General features: G+C 55.1%; 1 protein-coding gene across 2 annotated transcripts; it reads left to right on the top strand.

Moving 5' to 3' along the window:
• Positions 1-5,580: 5,580 nt before the first annotated feature.
• Positions 5,581-20,503, top strand: IL17RA (interleukin 17 receptor A). Of its 2 annotated transcripts, XM_006071433.4 has the most exons (13): positions 5,581-6,048; positions 10,434-10,458; positions 11,035-11,181; positions 11,872-11,984; positions 13,062-13,188; positions 14,807-14,854; positions 14,998-15,161; positions 15,851-15,934; positions 16,187-16,271; positions 16,931-16,942; positions 17,164-17,265; positions 18,352-18,393; positions 18,900-20,503. In XM_006071433.4, exons 1-13 carry the CDS (start codon positions 5,899-5,901, stop codon positions 20,294-20,296), a joined length of 2,496 nt encoding a protein of 831 aa, XP_006071495.2. In that variant the 5' UTR covers positions 5,581-5,898; the 3' UTR covers positions 20,297-20,503. The 2 variants fall into 2 exon arrangements, with proteins under 2 accessions (XP_006071495.2, XP_006071496.2); XM_006071434.4 differs by lacking the exon at positions 15,851-15,934 and having other exon boundaries at positions 5,762-6,048.
• Positions 20,504-23,885: the final 3,382 nt, after the last annotated feature.

The raw sequence follows: 23,885 nt of genomic DNA, 5'->3' as shown, positions 1-23,885 counted from the left end.
CAAACTGAGCCTTCAGACCTCACTCCCTGTCTACAGGAAGTGCAGAGAATAAAAAAAGTCATGCGGAGGCACCACCAAGAAACTGCCAGATGAGTAGAAAGTGTGGAATATTCAGTATCATTTTAAAAACAAAACCAGCTAGGGAAATGTTCTCAATTGAAAGAGGTGACATCACCTCATGCGTTGTGAAACTTCGGTGAGCCCTGGTTTGAGAAAAGCAACTGTGAAAACACGTGGGGCATGATTTGGAGAATTTGAACAGGAACTGAACGTTAGGGGGTTCTTGTTCATTTTCTTCTGTGCGTAATGTTTAGGTAAGCCATCCTTCTTCTTAGAAGATGCTTGTTGAAATATCTGGGGGCAAACATCATATCTGCAATTTTTCAATGTTTCCAAGACACACAGCCACGTGCTCTGACACCAGAAATGCAAACATGACAAGGGGTTAGCAAAGACTGAACTTTATTCTTTTCCAAAATGGCTTTGGAGAGTCTCGGTCCTTTGAGTTTCCACCCAAAGTTTAGAATCGGCTTGTCAATTTCCATGAAAAAAGCCGGTAGGATTTTTTTTTTAAGATTATTATTTATTTACTTATCTGGCCAGGCGACATGCAGGATGTTAGTTTCAGGGATTGAACCCACTCCCTCTGCAGGGGAAGCACAGGGTCTTAACCACTGGACCACCAGGGAAGTCCTCAGCCCAATAAGATTTTGATTGAGAAGTGCTCTGCCAATGAATTTACACTCTACTGCCCTCTAGCTGAGCACACTGCCCTCCAGCACATTGCTGACAATCACTTCCGCAGAGTTCTACACGACCCCTCAGCTTCATGGGAATCCCTTCTGATTCTTCTGATTCATCTTGCCCAACATGACTTCTGTTCCATCTACATCCCTCTCCTCTCTTCCTTCAAATTTCAAGGTTTCCTTTTAAAGCCATAAATTTAATCATTATTCCTGGAGGTGGGGATTCCCTGTGCAGGGAACCCCAATCCAAGAGGACAGAACATTTAATTCCTTTCCTGAGCTCACCACATGCCCCACCCCTGCTCCCTGGGCTCTGCCCTGACTCTCTCTGACCTCAGGCAGGGATGGACTCTCTGAGAGCCTTAGTTTACTTAACATTAAGTGGAAAGATTAAACTAAATCTGTGCTGTGGTTTCACTGTGGCAATGGTTTGATTTGGTTTTGTAATCACCAAAACTCCTTCAAGATTCTGATTAAATCTATCCAGGGAAAAGTACACTCACAAATAAACATTTTGCAAATCATCTCCAAGAGTTTACAAACTTTGCAGAGCCTACCCACAGTCTTCATGCTAGCAAAGTAATGTTCAAAATTCTCCAAGCTAGGTAGGCTTCAACAGTACATGAACCAAGAACTTTTCAGATGTTCAAGCTGGATTTAGAAAAGACAGAGAAACCAGAGATCAAACTGCCAACATTCGTTGGATCATAGAATAAGCAAGAAAATTCCAGAAAAACATCTACTTCTGCTTCATTGACTACACTAAAGCCTTTGACTGTGTGGATCACAATAAACTGTGAAAAATTCTTCAAAAGATGGGAATACCAGACCACCTTACCTGCCTCCTGAGAAACCTATATGCAGGATAAGAAGTAACAGTTAGAACCAGACATGAAACAAAGGACTGGTTCCAAATTGGGAAAGGAGTATGTCAAGGCTGTATATTGTCACTCTGCTTATTTAACTTATATCAGAGTGTATCAGGCAAAATGCTGGGTTGGATGAAGCTCAAGCTGGAATCAAGATTGCTGGGAGAAATATCAATAACCTCAGATATGCAGATGACACCACCCTTATGGCAGAAAGTGAAGATGAACTAAAGAGCCTTTTGATAAAAGTAAAAGAGCAGAGTGAAAAAGCTGGCTTTAAACTCAACATTCAGAAAACAAAGATCATGGCATCCAGTCCCATCACTTCATGGCAAATAGATGGAGAAACAATGGAAACAGTGAGAGACTTTATTTTCTTGGGCTCCAAATCACTGCAGATGGTGACTGCAGCCATGGAATTAAAAGACGCTTGCTCCTTGAAAGAAAAGCCATGAACAACCTAGACAGCATATTAAAAAGCAGAGACATTACTCTGCCAAGAAAGGTCTGTCTAGTCAAAGCTATAGCTTTTCCAGCAGTCATATATGGATGTGAGAGTTGGACTATAAAAGATGCTGAGTACCGAAGAATGGATGCTTTTGAACTGTGGTGTTGGAGAAGACTTTTGAGAGTCCCTGGACTGCAAGGAGATCAAACCAGTCCATCCTAAAGGAAATCAGTCCTGAATATTCATTGAAAGGACTGATGCTGAAGCTGAAACTCCAGTACTTTGGCTACCTGATGAAAAGAACTGACCTATCAGAAAAGACCCTGATGCTGGGAAAGATTGAAGGCAGGAGGAGAAGGGGACGACAGAGGATGAGATGGTTGGACAGAATCACCAACTTGATGGACATGAGTTTGAGCAAACTCCAGGAGTTGGTGATAGACAGGGAAGCCTGGCGTGCTGCAGTCCATGGGGTCGCAAAGAGTCGGATACAACTGAGCGACTGAACTGCCTGACCCACAGACTTCAGTTTAATAATCCCTGTGGCTAACTGCCTTTTATTTTTTTTCAATAGCTCTCTCTGGCTTTAATTCTAATTCCTCTTAAAAATAGAAACAGGAAAGTAGCAATTTTCATCCCTGCTCAAAACATACCTCCAAGAAAAAAATAGTGGAGGACAAGGGAGCCTGGAATGCCACAGTCCATGGGGTCACAGAGAGTCGGACACAACTGAGCGACTGAGCAACAACCAAGAATGGTTCTGACATTCCTTGCTAAGTTTTGATGAGCAGGATTCTAGAAAATCCCTGCGCTAAGAAGATGAGTGATTTAGGCTAGGAAGCCCCATGCATCTGTTCATTTGCCTCTCAGAACTGAAAGCTAATTATCTGTAGAATTTGACAGGCCTCTCCTCTCATGTAATCTTTCTCCATCTTTCAATTTGTTTCATAAAATGTGACCAATATATTTAGCAATTTGCTAAATTTAGCTTCTGCTTTGGTGGCTCAGATGGTAAAGAATCTGCCTGCAATGCGGGAGACCTGGGTTCAATCCCCGGACCAGGAAGATCCCCTGGAGAAGGAAACGGCAATCCACTCCAGGATTCTTGCCTGGAGAATTCCTTGGACAGAGGAGCCTGGTGGGCTACAATCCATGGGGTCTCAAAGAGTCAGACATGACTGAGCAAGTAACACTTTCACTTTCACTTCAAATTTAGTTGGAGTTGTTGTGCTGAATTTAAACAGCTATGTTGTAAACAAAATAATTTTAAAATCTTTTTCTATCAGAACAATTAAATTGGGTCAAATGGGAAGTGTATGGAAACATCATCGTAAACTCTTTAAAAAGTACAACTTTTTCTAGCTGTATCACTGAAACCCATCCACAGGAAAATCTCTCATTTAGACTCAGGGAACAATTCGGTAACACAAACCTAAGCAATAAAAGAATAATTTTTCCTGCAAAGGTGGATTTATTCAGGAATAGCAAAAGAAATGGAATTCAGAAGAAGCAAGCTATATAGCAAAAAGCCATGGGCAAATCCAGAGAGGAATGAAACATTTACAAAGAAAAAGAGGAAGTTGGGACGGGTTGTTTCGAACGAAAGTCTTTTGGAGAAAAGTGAGAGTTCAAGGTCTCCCTGGCTGGGTTCTGTTGGCTGAGTTGCCAGGGTGGTTTCTTTTGTTTATGTACGTGTTTATTTATTTTTGACTGTGCTGGGTCTTTGTTGCTTCGTGGGCTTTTCTTTGGTTGGCGTGAGCGGGGGGCTTCTCTTCACTGCAGTGTGCAGGCGTATTGCGGTGGCTTGTCTTGCAGCGCATGGGCTCTGGAACAGGCAGGCTTCGGTAGTTGCCGCATGCAGGCTCAGCAGTTGCAGCTCCCAGGCTCTAGAACACAAGCTCAGTAGTTATGGCGCACAGGCTCAGCTGCCCCAAGGCATGTAGGATCTCCCTGGATCAAGGATCGAACCCACGTTCCCTGTACTGGCAGGTGGATTCTTTACCACTGAGCCTCCAGGGAAGCCCCAAGTGATTTCTTGTAGAGGATGCAATGCACATCTTCTTCTGTGTGGGCTGTGATAGATAATTCTTTCCTGTAAGTGACCTGGAGGACACGACTGAAGTGACTGAACACAGCACACAGCACACAACAGAGACACAGGTAGAGAACAGGCTTGTGGACACAGCGGGGAGGGGGGGAAGGTGAGAAGAATAGAGAGCGGAGTATTGTATCATATACAGTACCATATGCAAAATAGATAGCTAGTGGGAAGTTGCTGTATAACACAGGGAGCTCAGTCTGGTGTCTGTGACCACCAAGAGGGGTGGGAGGGAGGCTCAGATGTATACCTATGGCTAATCCACACTGCTATATGGCAGAAACCAACACAACATTGTAAATCCTCCAATTAAAAATAATTTTTTAAAATGCTGTCCTTGCATTATTTTGACCACTTACTCCTGATCATTGTCACGGTGAAACGATGGCCTCGGTTTCTTCCTGGCTGTTGACCAGTCCTTTCTCAGCTCCTGGCCGTCCCAGCCTCTCCACAGGCAGCTCACGGCAACCCAGAAAGGGCTGAACAACCCCAAGTCCAGGTCTTTCATAGCCTAACCTTATCGGTGACATCCTTTTTTTTTTTTTGGTCTCATCATATTTATATTCTGCTGTTGAGAACAGGTCACTGGGCCCAGCACACACTCAAGGGGGGGAAGGGAGGCACAGCAGGTGCAAACACCAGAAGATGGGATGGGGTGGGGCATCGAGGAAGCTGCCTGCTACAGACATCAAATTAGTGATTATATCCTCTATATCTATTTACATAGGATGAAAAATTTCCGAAGTGATATTTAAAAATGTATGGGAGGATGGATAGTATTCCAAAATTCTTAAATAAACAAGTAAAAGGTTTGAAGACCACGGAGCTCGAGGCCTAAAGCAGCTGTGTCCTGTCGCTAGCGGGGGCTCAGGTGGTCGCCAGGGGTCCGCCAGCAGCAGGCAAAGGGCCACTGCTTTGGACCAGAAGAAGATCCACCGCCTCAGACCTGGAGATCCATTTACAGTCGGTGGGATCTGGGTGGGGGTTGTTCGAGACCAGCAGAGGCATTCAGGGTTGTCAGGAAAGGGAATGTGGACGACGGTTGTCTCAGGATGAAGGAAGGACCCGGTCTGCGGACTCTCAGCAGACTTGGAGCGGGTCTCTGGCGAAAGCGCGGGCTCAGCGCAGCGCTGCGTGAACCGGAGGCTGAGGGCCCCCCACCTCCTCTGGGACCCCCGCGCAGTCGGAGCGCGGAGCGGTCCCGGCCTGGAGAAGGGGGAGGAAAAGCCAGGAAAGCAATACAGGGAGGAGGTGCGGATACGCAGAGAGGGAACTGAAAAAAAGAACTTCCTCTGACGGAGAAGAAGAGTAAGACCGGAGGCGAGAGCAAGGGGCAGATATTAAAATAGTTTTACGGCCTGACGAAGAGCGGAGATGGAATATAGGAGTCGGACGAGCTGAAGCGCAGGAGCAGGCGGGGCGGGAGAACCGCGGGGAGGATCCAGGGAGGAGCGCAAGGAGGAGCCCGGAGGAGCTGGGGAGGAGTTGGGGAGAAACGCGGGGAGGAGCGCGAGGCGGAGCCAGGGAGGAGGGCGCACCTGGGACGCACGTCGGGGAGGGACAGGCGGAAGGACTGTCCCGGCCGAGCCCTCCCCTCTGCGTGGCCCGCCCCGGGCAGGGCTGGAAGCCGGAAGCAGGCGCGGGAGAACGACTCGGGACTCAGCCGAGGGGATCCTCGGGGCGCGCCCTCGCTGCGCCCCCAGCCCGGGAGCGAGCCTTCCGCGAAGGGCCGGGACCATGGGGGCTCCGCGCTGCCGGCCGCGCGTGTTCCCCGGATCCCCGCCGGGGCCGTCGCTCCTACTCTTCCTCCTGCTCCTGCGCCCGCCGGGCCTCGGTCTCGCCTCTCCGAGGCTCTTGGACCACCCGGCACCCGAGTGCTCCCAGGAGGTGAGATCGGACGCGTCCCGGGGGGTGGAGGTGGGGGTGGGGTGGACGGTGGGGGTAGCCGAGGATGCTGTCGGGCGGGCGGGCGGCCGGGGGCCGGGGCCGGAGTAGCGGGGTTTCGGGGGTTCCGAGGCTTGGGCACAAGAGCGGGCCGCCCTGGGCAGGACACGCGGAGCGTCGCGAGTTGCGGTGCGAGCCAGGGAAGAGACGGAGTTTGCTGGGAAAGATCGCGCAGCGCGGGTTGCACAACCTGGGCAGGCGTCCCGGCGGCGCCTCCAGGGGGAGCCCCGCAGTTGGGGAAGGACTTGGGGGAGGCGCGCCAGCCGGAGGCGGGGCCTGAGGAGGGCGAGGCGGGACCGGTCCCGGTGCCAACCCCGGTAGTCCATCCCTCCTCCTCCCCCCGCCCCGAGCCGGCGCCCGGGGGACCCCGCGGCCGCAGAGTCTGGCGCACAAGCCCCGGGTCTGCGGGGCAGCTTCCGGGGAGAGTTGTAAGGGCAGCGCGATGACCCCTCCGGGCGAGCCCTGGGCATCGCATGGACCCTCCGGACGGCGCCCCCTCCGACCCCCACCGCCCGCCAGCGTCTGGAGTCCCGCGGGGCTGTAGGCACCCGTCAGTTGCCGGCTGTGCCCACAGGAAGCGACACACCCACACCCACCGCCTGGTAGTGGCCTTGGGGTGGAGGCCCGTCTTAAGGGAAAAGAGACAGACGGTGCTGGCCGCGCGCTGCCCTCTCCCGCCGCTCCTCTCGGTTTCCTCGGCCCCCTCCCTTTGGCCTCTGACCCTAAGAAATGACGCTCCTTATCTGAGTCAGAGGATGTGGCACAACCAAAGGGGTATTTCTCCCTATCTAATGTTGCGGAGGATTCATAAGAGGGTGAAAGGTCAGTGACTGTTTAGCAAAATCTTTTTTTTTTAACATGATGTTGGGAAAGGTCCTTGTGACCCTGGGCAGAGCAGGGGACCCGCTCAGCAGGTCCTACCTGGGGACTCTGCTGTCTGGGACTCAGTTCATTTTTAGATGGCCTTTTGCTGACCGCCTGCAAAATACAAGGTCCTGAAACAACAAAGACACACTCGCTGATGATGGATGTTGGGGCAGTAAATCACAGAAGTCAGCCTGGAGCAGGAGCCTCTGTCAGCCAGGAGGGATGGAGTTCCAGGGAACAGGGAAGCTCCTGCTTCCCGGGTGCCTTTCCTGCAGAGAAGGCACTTGGGCAGCCCTCCAAGAGAGTCTAGAGCATTCCAGAAGGGGGAAAGCGCTGAGCCAAGGCCCGAGGGTGGGCAGGATGAAGAGTAGGTGGTCTGTGTGGCAGGAAAGTGGGAGAAGCAGCTGCAGATGAGGGAGGGTCTCCGCTGAGCTGGGCTGAAAGGGCTTGGCCTCAGTTGCTCACCCGGAGCAGGGGCTTGGCTTGATGGCGGGGAAGCAGGGGCTAGAGAGGGACCCTGGGCAGTTTGTCTACACCTGCCAGGCTCTGCCTTCCCTCTGCCTCCTGTACACCTGGCCAGAGAACAAGGCCCCACTGCCAGCTGGCTCCCCTGAAAAGAGAGGGGTTAGGCCCCCCAGATTTCTGTCCCTCCACTGGCGCTTCGATGGATGGAGCACCACTTAGTGACTTGATCTCAGAGGACCTGGCTTCGCATCCTGACTTCACCACCTACAGCCCAGTGCCATAAGCAGGCCGTGGGGGCTGACAGATGTTTGTGGACTGAAAAAAGGAAGGGGAGGGTGAGCAGGTGAATGACAGCTAGCTCTGTCCAAGAGGCAGCAATGGGTGGAGAGACCAACAGCTGGTGCCAGCTGCTCGGAGTTAGCCAGGGAGCTGGTGCTCCTCAGCAAGAGAAGCCCACCCCCGACAACCTGAGAGTAGCCCCCGCTCGCTGCGACTGGAGAAAGCCAGTGCATAGTAACAAAGACCCAGCGCAGCCAAAAATAAATAACATTTTTAAAAATATGTATTTTTTTTAAGTGGTGAGGTGGTGATGGTACCTACCTCATAGGGCTATTGTAGATTCAATGAGATCTCCATACAAAGTGCTACCAATGCCTGGCCCAGGAGAGCTCAGGGAACACTGGCTACTACCACCTAAAACTGTCTTCAACATCATGGGCATCTTCTCCGGGGTTTCAGCAAGAGCTCCAACCTGGTGCTGTTCATGAGCTCATAAACAGTGTTCTGGTCCTATTGTTTTTCCATCATTCAGTCCTCTCTGACTCTCTGCAACCCCACAGACTGCAGCTCGTCAGGCTTCCCTGTCCTCCACTATCTCCCGGAGCTTGCTCAAACTCATTTCCATTGAGTCAGTGATGCCATCCAATCATCTCATCCTCTGTCGTCCCCTTCTCCTCCCGCCTTCAATCTTTCCCAGCATCAGGGTTTTTCCCGATGAGTCGGCTCTTCACATCAGGCGGCCAAAGTATTGGAGCTTCAGCTTCAGCATCAGTCCTTCCAATGAATATTCAGGACTGATTTCCTTTAGGATGGACTGGTTTGATCTCCTTGAAGTCCAAGGGACTCTCAAGCGTCTTCTCCAACACCACAGTTCAAAAGCATCAATTCTTCAGCGCTCAGCTTTCCTTATGGTCCAACTCTCACAGCCATACATGACTACTGGAAAAACCATAGCCTTGACTAGACAGACCTTTGTTGGTAAAGTAATGTCTCTGCTTTTTAATATGCTGTTTACATTGGTCATGGTCATTCATGGCTGCAGTCACCATCTGCAGTGATTTTGGAGCCCAAGAAAATAAAGTCTCTCACTGTCTCCGTTGTTTTCCCATCTATTTGCCATGAAGTGATGGGACCAGTTGCCATGATCTTAGTTTTCTGAATGTTGAGTTTTAAGCCAACTTTTTCACTCTGCCCTTTCACTTTCATCAAGAGGCTCTTTAGTTCTTCTTCACTTTCTGCCATAAGGGTGGTGTCATCTGTGTTCCTGACGTTATTAATATTTCTCCTGGCAATCTTGATTCCAGCTTGTGCTTCATCCAGCCCAACATTTCCCATGATGTATTCTGCATATAAGTTAAATAAGCAGGGTGACATTATACAGCCTTGACGTACTCCTTTCCCGATTTGAAACCAGTCTGTTCCAAGTCCAGTTCTAACTGTTGCTTCTTGACCTGAATACAGATTTCTCAGAAGATAGGTAAGGTGGTCTGATATTCTCATCTCTTTCAGAATTTTCCACAGTTTGTTGTGATCCACACAGAAAGGCTTTGGGTAGTCAATAAAGCAGAAGTAGATGTTTTGCTGAAACTCTCTTGCTTTTTCTGTGATCCAGGGGATGTTGGCAATTTGATCTCTGGTTCCTCTGCCTTTTCTAAATCCAGCTTGAACATCTGGAAGTTCATGGTTCACGTACTGTTGAAACCTGGCTTGGAGAATTTTGAGCATTGCTTTGCTAGCATGTGAGATAAGTGCAACTGGAAATATAGTTAGTCATATCATTTCTCTTGAATTGACCCTCTAAATATTCACATATTGTTTCTCCTATTTCTGCTTAATATTGTTCTGCGTTTGGAGAAATTTCCTGAATTTTATAGCCTAGTTTGTCTATGGATTTTTTTATTTTCATGGTTCATTTTTTAATTAAATTTATTTATTTTTAACTGAAGGATAATTGCTTTACAATCTTGTGTTGGCTTCTGCCAAATATCAACATGAATCAGCCATTGGTATACATATGTCCCCTCCCTCTTGAAACTCTCTCCCACCTTCCTCCCCCTCAAGGTCCGTTTTTATTTCTGTTTGCTCATTTTTCCATAGTACTCTGTCCCTGTCATATGGATACAGTGCCCTCTCATTTCTTGGAGACCGCTATAATTTTGTTTTAATTTATTCTGCTCCCAGCATCATCTTGTTTCTCCAAGAGCATTCTTGTAAGTTGCTGATTTTTTTAACCTATTTTCATACAAATCTGGTACTCTTTGGTTGTCTGAGAATATTCAAGTCTAAGGTTCTAAAAGCTCATTGGATGCCCTGTGGAGCAGGCCATGTGGATCAGTCGCTGGACTTACCATAGGGGTCAGGCTGGGTGACCATGGCCTCTCAGATGTGGAAATCTGGAAGTCTTGTCTCTGGGCTTGGCTGCCAGCGTCCTGAGCTCAGGGCAGGAAACGAGGCTCAGATGACGCGCAGCTCCTAAAGCCACTGAGAAAACGGCAGTTCCTTTTTGCCATGTGTTGCACCCACTTCTTGCCCTGCATCTCCTCAGTTGTCAGGAGAGCAAAGTACGGGGGGGAATATGGTCCCCCCAGGAGCGGCCCCAAAAGTGAGAGGGAAGGCACGTGCGTTTCATTCCTGAGTGTGAGCCCAGGGACACCGGAGCCCGGCTGGCGGATCTGAGTTCTTTCTCAGCTGTAATTACCTGCTTCTCTTTTCCGCAGGGGCTGAACTGCACAGTCAAGAACAGTAAGTCACCATTTTTTTCTCTTCTCAAGTTGCCCTGATGCGGTACTGACCCCATACTGAGTTGACAAGGGACCCAGTCCCCAGCGGGAGGACTCCTGAGACTCGGGGCCGCACCTGTCATCAGGGTTTTGGAAGAATTCTCTGGGGCGCCACAATATGACCTGGCTCTGCAGTATGACCCTTTAGCCAGACCTGTCACCCTGCTGTGGGCAATATCTGGGGTGGGATCTTGTTTTGTGCTTTAATTCAAGGAGGAGGCGCACCATTCAAGAGTCCATGCTCATTAGGGACCCAACACATAAAAACAGAGCAACTCTTATGGCTGCCCCATGTCTCCTGCCCACTTCCAACCACTGCTTCATCTCAAAGCCACAGGCATGCTTTGTCATCTCTCTTGTAACGTCAGAGCTTTGCCATGACCCCTGAAGGGCATCAAGAGAACTGTGAGCCCAGTTTTGGTCTTGGGGTCATGGCCTGACTGTGAAGGCTCCTGGACCCCGCCAGGCATCCTCTTTGGGCTGCATCTCTGTCCCTTAGAGCCCACAAGCCTCTGATTTCTGCTTCTCCTGCTCCCAGGTACCTGCCTGGACGACAGCTGGATCCACCCTCGGAACCTCACCCCCTCGTCCCCAAAAAACGTGCAGACCCAGCTGCGCTTCGCCCACACGCAGCAAGGACACTTGCTCCCCGTGGCTCACATCGAGTGGACGCTGCAGACAGATGGTGAGTGGGCGTTCGGGGTGCTGCCCACCTCTGGTGGGTCCACAGACTGGGCCTCCTAGTCCTCCCACCAGACTCAGAATTGGGCTCCCGGCCCTGTGCTCAGACACGAGGGCCAGTTCAGAGAAAGGACCCATCAATTCAGGCAGTGAGTCCTTTTTCAGAGTTCTAGATGTTAACCCACCATCCTCCACTGAAGGCCTTTCTTCAGCCCCAAATCTTCATCACCCTGGAAAACACGTCAGTCATGAACCATCTGACTGCAGGCTGGCCCTTCTGACAGCACCCCCCCCACACCTCAGCCTCTCGGGGGTGGAGCCGTGTGCACACCTGGAAAGACTGGGTGACGAGGGCGCCCAGGCCTGTGGATGGCCGGGTGAGTCCCTTGCTGAGGCTCATGCTCCGTCCTCAAGGTCAAGGACCCCCCTCTGACACCCACAGTCTGTCCCCAGCAGCCTAGCCACGAATTTGCAAAGCTTTCCCTTTTGGCCCGGGGTAAAGTATCTTTGTCCCTGTCCAGTGAGAGGTAGCTGTCCAGAGGCAGCGGCTAACCCAGCCCAGAGGGAGCTGGAAGGAGCAGAAAGCAGGGGTGGGTTAGTCGGCACGCATAGCAGACAGAAAATGACCCCCCCGCCCCCCGGCGGCTAGCCATCCTTGGTCTCACCTGTGCTCCTCTCCTCCCTCGACCTTCAGCCAGCGTCCTCTACCTGGAGGGGGCGGAGCTGTCCATCCTGCAGCTGAACACCAACGAGCGTCTGTGTGTCAGGTTTGAGTTTCTGACCACACTGAGGCATCATCACAAGCGGGTAAGAGTCCCACCAGGGTGGGTGGTGGTGACCGCGGGGAGTGGTGGGCACACATACACACACATGCATGCACCCCACTCTTCCTCCCTACCTCACGTCCAGGCTCGTTGTTGGGAGGGCGGCTTCCTTGGCCTGCGCCTGCCGTCAGCCAGGGTCTCCTCCAGGCACAGGGGCTCTGCCCAGCGCGGAGCAGCCGTGGTTTCCAGCGCAGTTTCTGTTCCTTCTGCTGCTTGGAGCCAGAATGGGTTCGTGTTTAGTTTGGTCAAAGTGCTGATTGCCAGTGTGTAGTCCCAAGCCCAGCAGCAACACCAGGGGACTGGTAGAAATGCAGGTTCCAGGTAGCCCCCCAGACTCCTGAACCAGAGGCTGGCGTGTTCAAACGGCTGCGGTTGGTGCTGACAAGCCGTCCAGTTGATCCTGATGCAGGCTCGTCTCGATTCTGCCGGTTTACGTCTGACAAGTGGCCACAGGCAGAGCTCCCAGAACACAAGCAGCAAAGACAGATACCCTGTCCTGTGTGTAGTGAGGACAGGATCCCCCAGACTACTACCGGGAGGATGGGGAGGACCAGGGACCCCAAGCAGTCCACCAAGGGAGCTGGCGTCAGTGCGTCTCATCTCCATCGGCCTAAAAAAGTTTGAGCAACAACAACGCCGTGAGGCTCAGGGGGTGGACGGGGGACCTCGTAGCCTCCCACTGTACTTTCGTGCTCCAGAGACCCTGCTTTCCCTTCCACGGGGCAGAGCCACGTAACAAGTGGTCTTCAGCTGCCCCTGGGTCCCAGAGGCCTACAGCCCTGGAGTTGGTGAGGGCTGATGGGGGAGGGGCGCCTTCAACCTCGCCCATATTCTCTTGCCTTTGGCCCTGCTGTCTCCTAATGAAGCCAGAGCCAGGTGTTTGTAAATAGGCAGGAAGACCAGAAGAAACACAGAACAGGGACACAATGCCTCTGACTCAGGAGCTTGCGACGTGGTTGTTCCCGCCCTGTGTTGGTGAATCCTTCAGGGACAGGTGGGGAGGTCTTGGGGCTCAGGTAAGAGCCGTGACCGTTTGACCTCCCCTCCTTCTGTCTCCTAGTGGCGATTTGCCTTCAGCCACTTCGTGGTAGAACCCAGAGAGGAGTACGAGGTGACCGTCCACCACCTGCCTAAGCCCATCCCTGACGGGGACCCAAACCACCAATCCAGAAACTTCCTGGTGCCCGGTAAGAGCACCACCCCGCAGCATGCCCTTCACCCCTCACTCTGTGGTCGGCCTGTGGAACCCACGGGACAAACAGGTGCAGGACCGGGGCTCCTGGGTGGGGGGGCTGCAGCCTCCACTTCCTAAGGCAGAGTCTGTTCTCTGCAGCACCAACTTGGTGTTGGCCCAAGACCCCGGGAGTTCAATGGGAACCGAGTCCTTCATCTGGCATGTCCTGCCCAGATGGTGTTGGGAAGACAGGCCTGTCCCCAGAGAGCTGTGGCCTCACTGCCCGCCCCGTCCCAGCCCCGGATCCTCACTCTTCCCATGTCCTGCCTGCATGTATCTGGCACCAGCCCCACTTCCCCTGCTCCCTCCTTCTGGGATGTTTGCCAGGCTCATCTTCCAAAACAGCATTTGATACATCTGCACCTCTGGGTGTATCTCTGTCCCCCCCGGAGTCTCTGCCATGGTCCGCCTTTCTCGTTGTCCAGAGCCAAGAGCACCTGAATGCCCAGCCCCTGGAGGACAGGGCCTGGGCCTTACACCCACTTGGACAGCCTCAAGACCCTTGTAAATGGCCCAGTGTGTGGGAGGCGATTGGGAAGTGCTTGCTGAGGCCATCCACATCGTTGGAGCACCTCTTGCACACACAAAACATGCACACCCATGCATACATACAGATGTGCACATGCATGCAAATTCACTCGTGTACACACATGCACACAGATGTGTGCACACATGTACACACACATGTGCACGCATGGTCTGCTCACCCAGCTTTGTTTCCCCTTTTATGTCACTCCCCATCCCTGACATGCCAGCATCTTGACATAGCCGTGGCATGATATCACAGTTTCCTTCTATGGTCCCTCCGGCTGGAATGGCATTCCCAGAGGGCAGGGACTTTGTCTCACTCTTGGCTATATCTCCCAGGCCTCACAAAGCACCTGGCACATACTAGGGGCTCCATAATTATTTGTCAGATGAGTGACACTCCCCGATCCCCCTCCTAGCCCCCCATCCCTAAAGTGGACTGACTTAGCACCTGTTGCTCACAGTGATTCACACCTGTCACATCTTAAACCAATAAAAATGCTGCAATCAAGGAAATGGGGGACCAAGAAGCCGTCTCCGGGGGAGCAGTCCTCACAGGGTCCCCAGGTTGGCAGTGCCATGGAATCACCTGGGAACTTGTCAGAAATGCAGCTTCCCAGGCCCACCCCAGACGGGGCTGAACCCAAGACTCCCATGAGGATGTGTGGAAGCTGGGGGGCCACGTCACCATTTGCCAAGGGGGACAAAGCCCATCTCCCCTCAAGGGCAGAAGCAGATCCAGGGAGGGAGCCCCCAGAGAGGGGGAACAGGAGTAGACAGGACCCCTCAGTCCAAGAACAAGTCTGGGGAGGGGGCTTCTGCCTGGATCTGGGTTTCTGGAGGGATCAGCGGTGAGGTGGCCAGGGCAGCCCCAGGCCTCGGGCCTCCGACCCATAGCAGCGTCCATCCTGGGGCTCCTCTGAAGGGGCCACCTTTGGACAGGCTCCCAGAAAGCAGACAGTTGTTACCTCTGGCATTGGAGGTTCTGTAAAACAAGCTCTCCAAGGCAGGGGCTGACGGTTGCACCTCTTCCCGATCCACAGACTGCAAGGACCCCAGGATGAAGGACACCACGCCATGCGTGAGTTCAGGTAACCGTGGGGGCGACCGTGTGGGAGCTTTACTTGGGTCACACACGCATGCATGCAGACACACAAGCATGCACATACGTGCAAATGTGCAGGCACGCTCGCCCCTCTCTCTGACTCCTGGTCACGTTGTGCCCGTGGGATAGGCAGCCTGTGGGACCCCAACATCACCGTGGAGACTCTCGAGGCCCACCAGCTACAGCTGAGCTTCACCCCGTGGAACGAGTCCACCAGTTACCAGGTCCTGCTGCACAGCTTCCCGCCCGCGGAGAACCAGAGCTGCTTCCAACATGTCGTCGACCTGCCCGTGGTAACTGCCCTCCCTGCCGCTTTCCTAACCCATCAGCCTGGCTCAGAGCACCCTCTCCACCCTCAAGGGCCAGGCGCTCGGGCTGGGCTTAGAGCATGTGATCTCCCTTCCCGTGTGTGCAGAGTGAGGCTGGTGTGCACTTGGAGAGTGGCTGGTGTGAGGTGGGTGTGTAGCTGGTGTATAGTTGATGTGTGGCTGGTGTGTGCCTGACATGTGGCTGGTGTGCAGTTGGAGTGTGGCTGGTGTACAGTTGGTGTGTGGCTGGCGTGTGCTTGCAGTGTGGCTGCGTGTGGCTGGTACGTAGTTGCTCCTGCAGCTGACAGGAGCCCTGTCTCTGCCCTGTGCACTCAGCCCTCTGTCCTCCCCTCTCCCACATCCTCCTGGTCCTCTTTTTGCTTTGTTAATTTCATGATCACAAAGAGGATTTGAAGACTGTACAACGGGTACATGAGGACAAGGTGGGGGGTCAAGGTGAGGCAGTAAGACGGAGCCAGGGTAGGGCCGCTGCTGGACACGTGCGTCTATCCCTTGATCCCCGGTGGCTGGGGCATCTGATGCGGTCCTGAGGATGCAGTCCTGGGGACGGCTGCTCCTCCTGGAGCCGGACCTGCAGCCCCTCTCCCCAGGGAGGGGGCCCCCAGGGCACATCCCAGCCGGGGCCAGGGCCTCACCGTCCCTCCGCCCTGCAGCCCGCACAGGAAGCCACCCAGCCGTGCTGCCACATCATGGTCACCCTGCCAGACTCCCGCTGGTGCTGCCGCCACCACGTGCAGGTGGGGAGCAGGGTGGGATGGGGTGGGCAAAGGGCAGGTAGGCAGCTTGGGGGGTCATGCTCCCCCTGGATCCAGTACCGCTACTGCCTGGGGATTTCCTGGCCAGCCACCAGCCTCGCCCAGGCAGGGTCGTCCGCCCCCTCCCGCTGACGGGCCACCTGCCCAGCAGCCATGGAGACATCCTGGAGAGGCCGGTGGGTTCCTGGTGGGCCCGTGTCCCCCAGCCTCTCCTCCGCACGCTCTGCCTCACAGATCCAGCCCTTCTTCAGCAGCTGTCTCAATGACTGCCTCCGACACTCGCTGTCCGTGGCCTGCCCGGAGGTCTTGCATACCCCAGGTGGGACACGCGGCTGCCAGGGGCCATGTGGAAGCAGGGTGGGCAAAGGTCAGCAGCCCAGACTGCACCGTGACCTGGTCCAGGGGAAAGGGGCAGTTGTCCAGGCCTGTGTCGTGCGGCCTTAGAGAGAGGCTCCAGATTGGACTCCGCGCTGACTTTCGTTAGCTGTGTGACCGCGGGAAAAGCACCGAGCCTTTCTGATCTTCAGTTTCTGTGACTGGAAAACTGGGGACTCTTTATTGTCACAGCTACAGTTAACACCATGTACTGAGTGAGCAAAGCGCTCTAACACGTCTGCTTTTACTTCTCACAAACTCTGAGTCATAGTACTGACTAGTACTGTGTACTAGGTACTACACACCATAGTACTGTGCACTGTTCACTATAGTATAGGTACTGTGTACTAAGTGCTAAGCTCTATGTGCTGGGCACTATGCACTATAGTACTGTGTGCTATGTACTAAGTACTGGGTACTACGCACCATAGTATAGATACTGTGTACTATATAGTACTAAGTATATTTTACTGTGCACCATGTACTGTGCACTAAGTATTACACACTTGGTTCTGGGTACTATATACTATGTACCAAGTGTGTACTATGTACTGTGCACTATCACTGCTGACAACTGAAAGTCTGTCCCTGTTCTCCTTACAGACGCCGCTGAAGGTGAGGCTGACCCTTTCCAGGCTGAGACACCTCAAGGGTCACGGAGAGGTCCCTGCCTAGCTTGGTGTGGAGTCAGGCTGCACGAGGAGACACCCCAGGGGAGCAGTCCGGGGTGGGCAGTGGGCGGGGCCCCAGGGCTGGCAGGGCAGACAGGACTCCCGGGTTGGGCAGTGGGCGGGGCCTCAGGGTGTCATGTCACTCACACCACCCTCCTGCCACAGACCACACACCCCTGTGGGTGTCTGCGTTCATCACAGGCCTCTCCATCCTGCTGGTGGGCTCTGTCATCCTGCTGATCCTCTGCATGACTTGGAGGCTACCAGGTAAGGGCGGGGCTACAGCCCACCTGGGATTTCCGGTCTCCCCCTCCCTCTTCCCAGACCCTTCTCCCCGTGCCAGCCCTAAGTCTGTGCTCAGGACCCCACACCCCCAGCCCTGCAGGCTGTTAATAAGCATCAGTCCCCCACCCCAGGCCTGTTCTGGCCACGTTCCAAGCAGGAGGGAACATGGGTCTCCTGGGTGGGGGTTGGCCTCTCCCTGCCCCTCCATGACCCTGATCTGGGTGGCCATTCCCTCTGTGACCACGATTCGTTCAGGGGAAGATCACCAAGCCAGGCATGAGACCTGTCGAGAGGGTCCTTCCACAGAGGGTCCCTGGGAGGGTCCAACGTCTGGGTCTTTCCAGGGGTCAGGAGGCTGTTCTTGGGCCTCACATCTGACCTTTTCCCGAAGCACCCACTCCTTGGGGCGAGGGAAGGACCTCATGGTTCTGGGGAGCAGCCCAAAGGTGGGGGTTGAAGTCAGGTGCCAAATGCCCTCCTTGGCCTCTGTGTGGCTCCAGGGAGTCAGCCCCACACCATGGGGTCCCTCACTGGGTCCAGGAGGGGAGGTCACTTAAGGACGTTGGTTCCCCGCATCACCTTCAGAATACAAGGAGGCCGCAAAGGGGCTGGGTGCGCCACTTCCAGAGACGTCTCGGAAGGCTTGTGCCTCCTGCAAGGACAGGTCTGGGGGATGGGCTTTCCCTGAAAAGGGAGTCTGCTTGGGGGCAGCCACTGAGGTGGTAACCTCCTAGGCACCGTTCTGGGGGCCCCAGACCAGTCAGTGGTGCCGAATACTTGTGACCCAGGTGGTGGGCATGATGGATACTCACCTGTGGGTATCTTCCTCCCCTGTGGGCACTTAAACCACAGACCCATTTCACAGAGGAAGAAACCAAGCTTCAGAGACAGCGGTACCTCCTCCAGGTCACACAGTGGTTGTGGGAGACGCGGTCTCCCCGCCAAGGCCCAGAGCAGCTAGGAGGTGCTCCTTGGCCCCTCCCGTGGTCGGGAAATGGCCTTGTAAAACCTGTGCCACCTGCACGGACACTTCTGGAGCAGTCCTTCTGACCTTGCCTTTCCTTTCAGGGTTCCGTCAAGGAAAACATGAAGATGGCACCAAAGACACAGGTGGGCACTCCTGGTTTGGGCGGCCTGGCTTCAGGGGGAGGCTGTTCACATTGGCCTGGAGGAGCTCCCGGGTCAGTTCCTGTCCCTGGGGAGATGTCACCTGCCGGGGACCCACCTCCAGCTCCGAATGGAAGGACCTCAAATAGCAGTGGGGCTGGGTTCACAGCTAATCCCTGAACAAGAAGGGAAGGTTAGGGCCCTTGGAGAGCAGCTGTGTCCATGCCAGAGACAGGCCTTGGTGTCTTGAAGAAAAGATAATGCTAACTAACGTGCAGGCTGCAGGCAAGGTAGGAAAGTGGGAGACACTCTTTTCCCTGAAGGCACAGGCTATTTTGCAGGCAGCCAGTGCAGCCTGGCAGCCGCCTCGGGCATCTTCTGGGGTCTCAGCTGCATTTCTTGGGCTCGCGGAGCCAAACTCAGCCTGTTTCCTGTCCCTCACCAGCAGGCCAGGTGTGTGGTCAGCACTGAAACGCCTGAAACCACACCGTTTTCCTTGTTTCCCCCAGAGATCCTGCCCTCCGCCACCAGCCTGAGCCCCCCGCCCCTGAAGCCCAGGAAGGTCTGGATCGTCTACTCCGCCGACCACCCCCTCTACGTGGACGTGGTCCTCAAGTTCGCCCAATTCTTGCTCACCGTGTGTGGCACCGAAGTAGCCCTGGACCTGCTGGAGGAGCAGGCCATCTCGGAGGTAGGGGTCATGACCTGGGTGGGGCGTCAGAAGCAGGAAGTGGCGGACAGCAACTCCAAGATAGTCGTCCTATGCTCCCGAGGCACCCGGGCCAAGTGGCAGGCGATGCTTGGCTGGGAGGACGCCGCCGCCGTGCAGCTCCGCTGCGACCGCGGGCAGCCAGCGGGGGACCTGTTCACGGCGGCCATGAACATGATCCTGCCGGACTTCAAGAAGCCGGCCTGCTTCGGCACCTATATTGTCTGCTACTTCAGCGACATCAGCTGCGAGGCGGACGTGCCCGACCTGTTCAACATCACCTCCCGCTATGAGCTCATGGACCGGTTCGAGGAGGTCTACTTCCGCATCCAGGACCTGGAGATGTTCGAGCCCGGCCGCATGCACCGCGTGGGGGCGCTCGCGGCCCAGAACTACCTGCAGAGCCCCAGCGGCCGGCAGCTCCGCGAGGCCGTGCAGCGCTTCCGCCGCTGGCAGGCCCAGCGCCCGGACTGGTTCGAACTGGAGAACCTCCGCTCTGCGGAAGGCCGGGACTTCCCGTCCCTGGACGAGGAGGCCTTCGAGGAGGAGCCGCTGCCCGAAGGAGGGATCGTCCGGCAGGAGCCGCTGGTGCGGGAGCCCACCTCCCAGGACCACCTGCTGGTGGAGCTGCTCCTCGCCGGGGAAGGAGGGGGCGGGCTGGCGCGGCTGGAGCCCCAGCCCCGGCCCCCGGGGCAGCCGGCAGCCCCAACGCTCCAGACCATGGTGGTCCCGGTGGACAGGGTCCCTCGGGCTCAGGTAGTGGAGCCCGTCCCACAGGAGGTGAGGAGCGGCGCTGGCCGGCTGGCCCTGGTGGAGGGAGAAGAGGCCTGCCCGCTGCTGGGGGGCCAGGGACCCCGGCGGAACAGCATCATCTTCCTCTCCGAGGGGCGGCTCCCGACCCCCAAGCGGAACCCGAGCCTCCAGGACATGCTCACGCCCCCCGAGGAGGAGCAGCGGCGCTCTGTGCAGTCGGACCAGGGCTACATCTCCAGGAGCTCCCCGCAGCCCCCCGACGACGACGACGATGACAACGGGGAGGGGGTCGGGGAGGAGGACGGGGGGCAGCCGCTGTCCCCCCAGGGCCTGGAGAGCCTGCGCAGCCTCCAGCTGCTGCTCTTTTTCCAGGAGCTTAGCAAGAACCCCGGCCTTGAGCCCGAGGGCCCGCCATGCGGGGCCCTTCCCCAGCAGGGGCGGTGAGTGAGCACGTGTGTGCGTGTGTGCACGTGTGGGCTTGCGTCCGTGAGGCCGCACCTTTAAAGGTAGCCAGCTTGACTGTGGGGGAAGGAAATGGCAACCCACTCCAGTATTCTTGCCTAGAGAATCCCAGGGACAGAGGAGCCTGGTGGGCTGCCGTCTGTGGGGTCGCACAGAGTCCGACATGACTGAAGTGACTTAGCATGCATGCATTGGAGAAGGAAATGGCAACCCACTCCAGTGTTCTTGCCTGGAGAATCCCAGGGATGGAGGAGCCTTGTGGGCTGCCATCTATGGAATCACACAGAGTCAGACACAACTGAAGCGACTTAGGAGCAGCAGCTTGACTGTGTCCCCTTAGCTTTTCTTCAGGTCCCCGTGTGGTCACCTTCCATCCCCGAGACCCCATGGCCCATTCCCAGGAGCTAAAGGACAGACCATCTGCCATTCCTTCCTTCGGCCTTTATCTTGGGTCCAGTATAGCCCTGACTGCCAAGGAGCTGCTCCTCTAGTGGGAGGGTCCAGGGAGCACACAGGGTGAGGGCAAGACGCGGAGCCAGAAGGGGTGCCTGTGGGGGGTGGAGGGCAGGTGGAGTCCCGAGTCTGGGGCAGGAGGGCAGTGTGTAACTGATCTTGCCGCAGAAGGTGAACCCATGGGCCCAGCTTGGGGAGGCCTGGGGGCCAGGCTGGGGCTGGGGCATCAGGCCCTGATGCTAAAGGCCGGGGCTTCTTTATCAGAATGCCCTGTTCCCTGCAGAGGAGGCTGTAGATCAGACACACTGGTCATTTTCGGAATAAGATTGGATAGAAGTGAATGAGCCCTGATGGCCTCAGCAGGGCCTGAAACCACGTGTGGTCTTGGTCAGTGGGAGAGCTTTGGCCAAGGATTCTTCCAGGATTGCGGGCTGAGCCCCTGGGCTATAGCATCCGGGCTGAAGAAGAACAAGGAGCCCCCAACCCTGTGCACACTGGGGTGGCTCTAGGTTCTCTTTGCCTGAACCTGAGTCCTCCACTGTAGCTTCAAGCACCTGCAAGGAGGAGGGGGTTCTGAAATTCAAGGAGAAATCAGATACCGCGTGTACACGTGTGCATGTGTGAAAGCGAGCTTATTGATAAAAGAATGAATAAATTTTTTAACTCGGATTAGAGTTCCTGGCTGTCACTTTGAGTCACATGTTATAGAGGTTGGGAGGTTCCTGGCTGCTGAGGCCTTTCTCGTGGTGAGGTTGTGCCTGGTAGCAGCAGGCTGCTGAGGCCCAGGTCCTGGACAGTGCAAGGTCCACAGCAGCCCCGCGCAGCAAAGGACCGGGCATGGGAGTGCGACAGGCGGGTGTCCGTGCCCACCCCCGCCCACATCCCTTGGTTAATCCCTAGTCCCCAGTGTGTGATGGTGTTGGGGAGGGCCTCTGGGAGGAAGGGAGTCATGGAGTGGGGTCCCATGGATGGGCTAAGTGCCCTTGTAGGAAACCTGCTGCCATGCAAGGACACTGTGAGACGGCCACCTGTGAATCTGGAATCCGCTGGCACCCTGACCTTGGACTTCCAGCCCCGGCTTTGTTTCTGCTGTTCATAGTCTATGCAGTCTCAGGCATTCCATTCTAGCAGCCAAAAGGACTAGGTCAGAGGAGCCGAGACCTCCCAGCCTCCAGCCTCCTGGGCACCATCCCCCGATGATGTTGGGTGGGCGTCACTGGGTGCAGATGCCCACACAGCTCTCTGGGACGATCCCCCCACTTCCAGTCATCTCGTGCTCAATGTGCAGAGTGTGGGTTCCATGGCTGGAGCCAGGTGGTGCCTGCAGCAGGGTGTCCCGCCCTGTGGTCTCAAGCCTGGTCTTGGGAGACACTCTCCGCCTGGACTACCTTCCCCACAGACCTCGGACTCCTGCTGTGCTGGCCGTTGAGGCCAGACGACCTAGCTGTCACCATCCACCAGGTCCCTTTCTCACCACAGCTGCCCTTTCTTTCCTCACGACTTCACTGAGACACGATTCACAGCTCACACAGTTCACCACGGATCCTGTACAAGTCAAGGCTTTGGGGAGTTCAGAGTTCAGCAACCTTCAGCATAATCAATTTTGGAACATTTTTCTTCCTTCCCAAAGAAACCCAGCCCCTCTAATTATCACCCCATGACCCCAAATGTCCCATCGCTGGGCAGTCACTAATCTTTCCATCAGTGGGTGTGCCTATGTGGACATGGTGGATATAAACGGAGTCAGGAAGATCCCCAGGTAATCGACCCTTGTTCCACCCCTGTCCCCCCTCCTTCCCTAGAGCCCCCAGCCTCACACTGGTCTCGGTCTAAGTATCACCCAAATGCCAAGAGCATCAGGTATGAATAAGGCCAGGTCTCGCTTTCCATGCTATTCTGAACCACAGCTAGTGAATCGTGCCTCACCCAGAAAGGCCCTTTGATAACAAGTGTCCTCTAGACTGTGACCCCCACGCCTCGGGGCCCTCCCCAGGCAGAGTGCACAGAAGGGGCTCAAGGATGGGGAAGGACCCCTGGCCATACAACCCTTGCGGATGTCCACAGCTTTTTCTCTAGGAAAGTGAGAAATGGCTAACAGGTCCTCTGGACGTTGCAGGCCACGCTGGTTCTGAACCAGCTTCTCTTTCCTGTTCAGGAAGGTCCTCAGAGGTGCTCAGGTTTTGGAGGGGCTTTCGTTCATCACTTAAATGTCCACTCAGCACCTGGAGCTGGGCCTCTGAACGCCTGCTTTGTGATGGGTTTTACTCATTTCCTGCTTATCTTTGCCTCGGGCAGAAGGGAGAAGATGCTCGCCCGCAGGACTCCCAGGATGTGGCTACCTGCCCCTGCTTTTTAGCCAGAACCAGACGACAAAGGTGGTTTCTGCCTGTGGCCTTTGCGCTCTGCAGGAGCAGTCTCTCCTCCCAGGTAAACAAGGGAGGGGCCTTCCTGCAAAGACCTGCTCAGTGAGGGCCCTGCCCAGCCCTACCCATCAGAGTCAACTTTAGTTGTTCACACCTTAGTGGGAATCAGTGTCCCGGCTCCTTCCTCTCCATGGCCTCAGAGGAGAGTCTGCCTGGGCCTGACTGGGGGCCTGTGGGACTCCCCAGGATGTGGCTCCTGCCCCTGCTTTTTAGCCAGACCCAGACGACAAAGGAGAATCCAAGTCTGAAGGCTGCCTGGGGCTGCCCACTGGACGTGGTTCAGACCTGATTCCCTTGCTGACTGCAGTGCGGCCTCCCGCAGGCAGCTCCATCCTTCTGGGCTCAGGAGCCGAGGGGAAGCTCCCCAGAGGGGCCGTGAGGGCTGGAGGGGCCGGGCCCTGAGCTCACCCAACCCCAGGCCTCTGGCTGCAGGACTAGAGCCCCCTGACACGACCTCCCCTCTTGAGCAGCTCACCCACGAGAAACATAGTCAGATTGGTCATCTTACCATCCACCTGCATTTAGGGAGACATGAAGACATGGTCTTTGCTGCTCTGTGACTATTGTACTTGTTACGATCGTCCATGTCTTGAGGGAAGGACTGGCTCGGCACACGTCACCCCATTCCCACCTATAAGCTTGTAGGTGCTCCTGTCCTGTAAATGGGGAAGATCCTGCAGGCCAGGTGGGCCTGA

The sequence above is a fragment of the Bubalus bubalis genome, chromosome 4, assembly GCF_019923935.1.
Source record: "Bubalus bubalis isolate 160015118507 breed Murrah chromosome 4, NDDB_SH_1, whole genome shotgun sequence".
In the NCBI taxonomy this organism is placed as follows: Eukaryota; Metazoa; Chordata; class Mammalia; order Artiodactyla; family Bovidae; genus Bubalus; species Bubalus bubalis.
Note: the sequence above shows the minus strand (reverse complement) of the source record. Positions and strands in the feature narration are given on the sequence as shown.

What these genes read in the sequence shown, in the direction of transcription:
- IL17RA (XM_006071433.4), top strand. Translation starts at nt 5,899, where the DNA reads ATGGGGGCTCCGCGCTGCCGGCCGCGCGTGTTCCCCGGATCCCCGCCG. An exon ending in GTGGACGCTGCAGACAGATG is followed by an intron (nt 11,182 to 11,871) that starts GTGAGTGGGCGT and finishes CTCGACCTTCAG; the next exon opens with CCAGCGTCCTCTACCTGGAG. An exon ending in CAGAAACTTCCTGGTGCCCG is followed by an intron (nt 13,189 to 14,806) that starts GTAAGAGCACCA and finishes CCCGATCCACAG; the next exon opens with ACTGCAAGGACCCCAGGATG.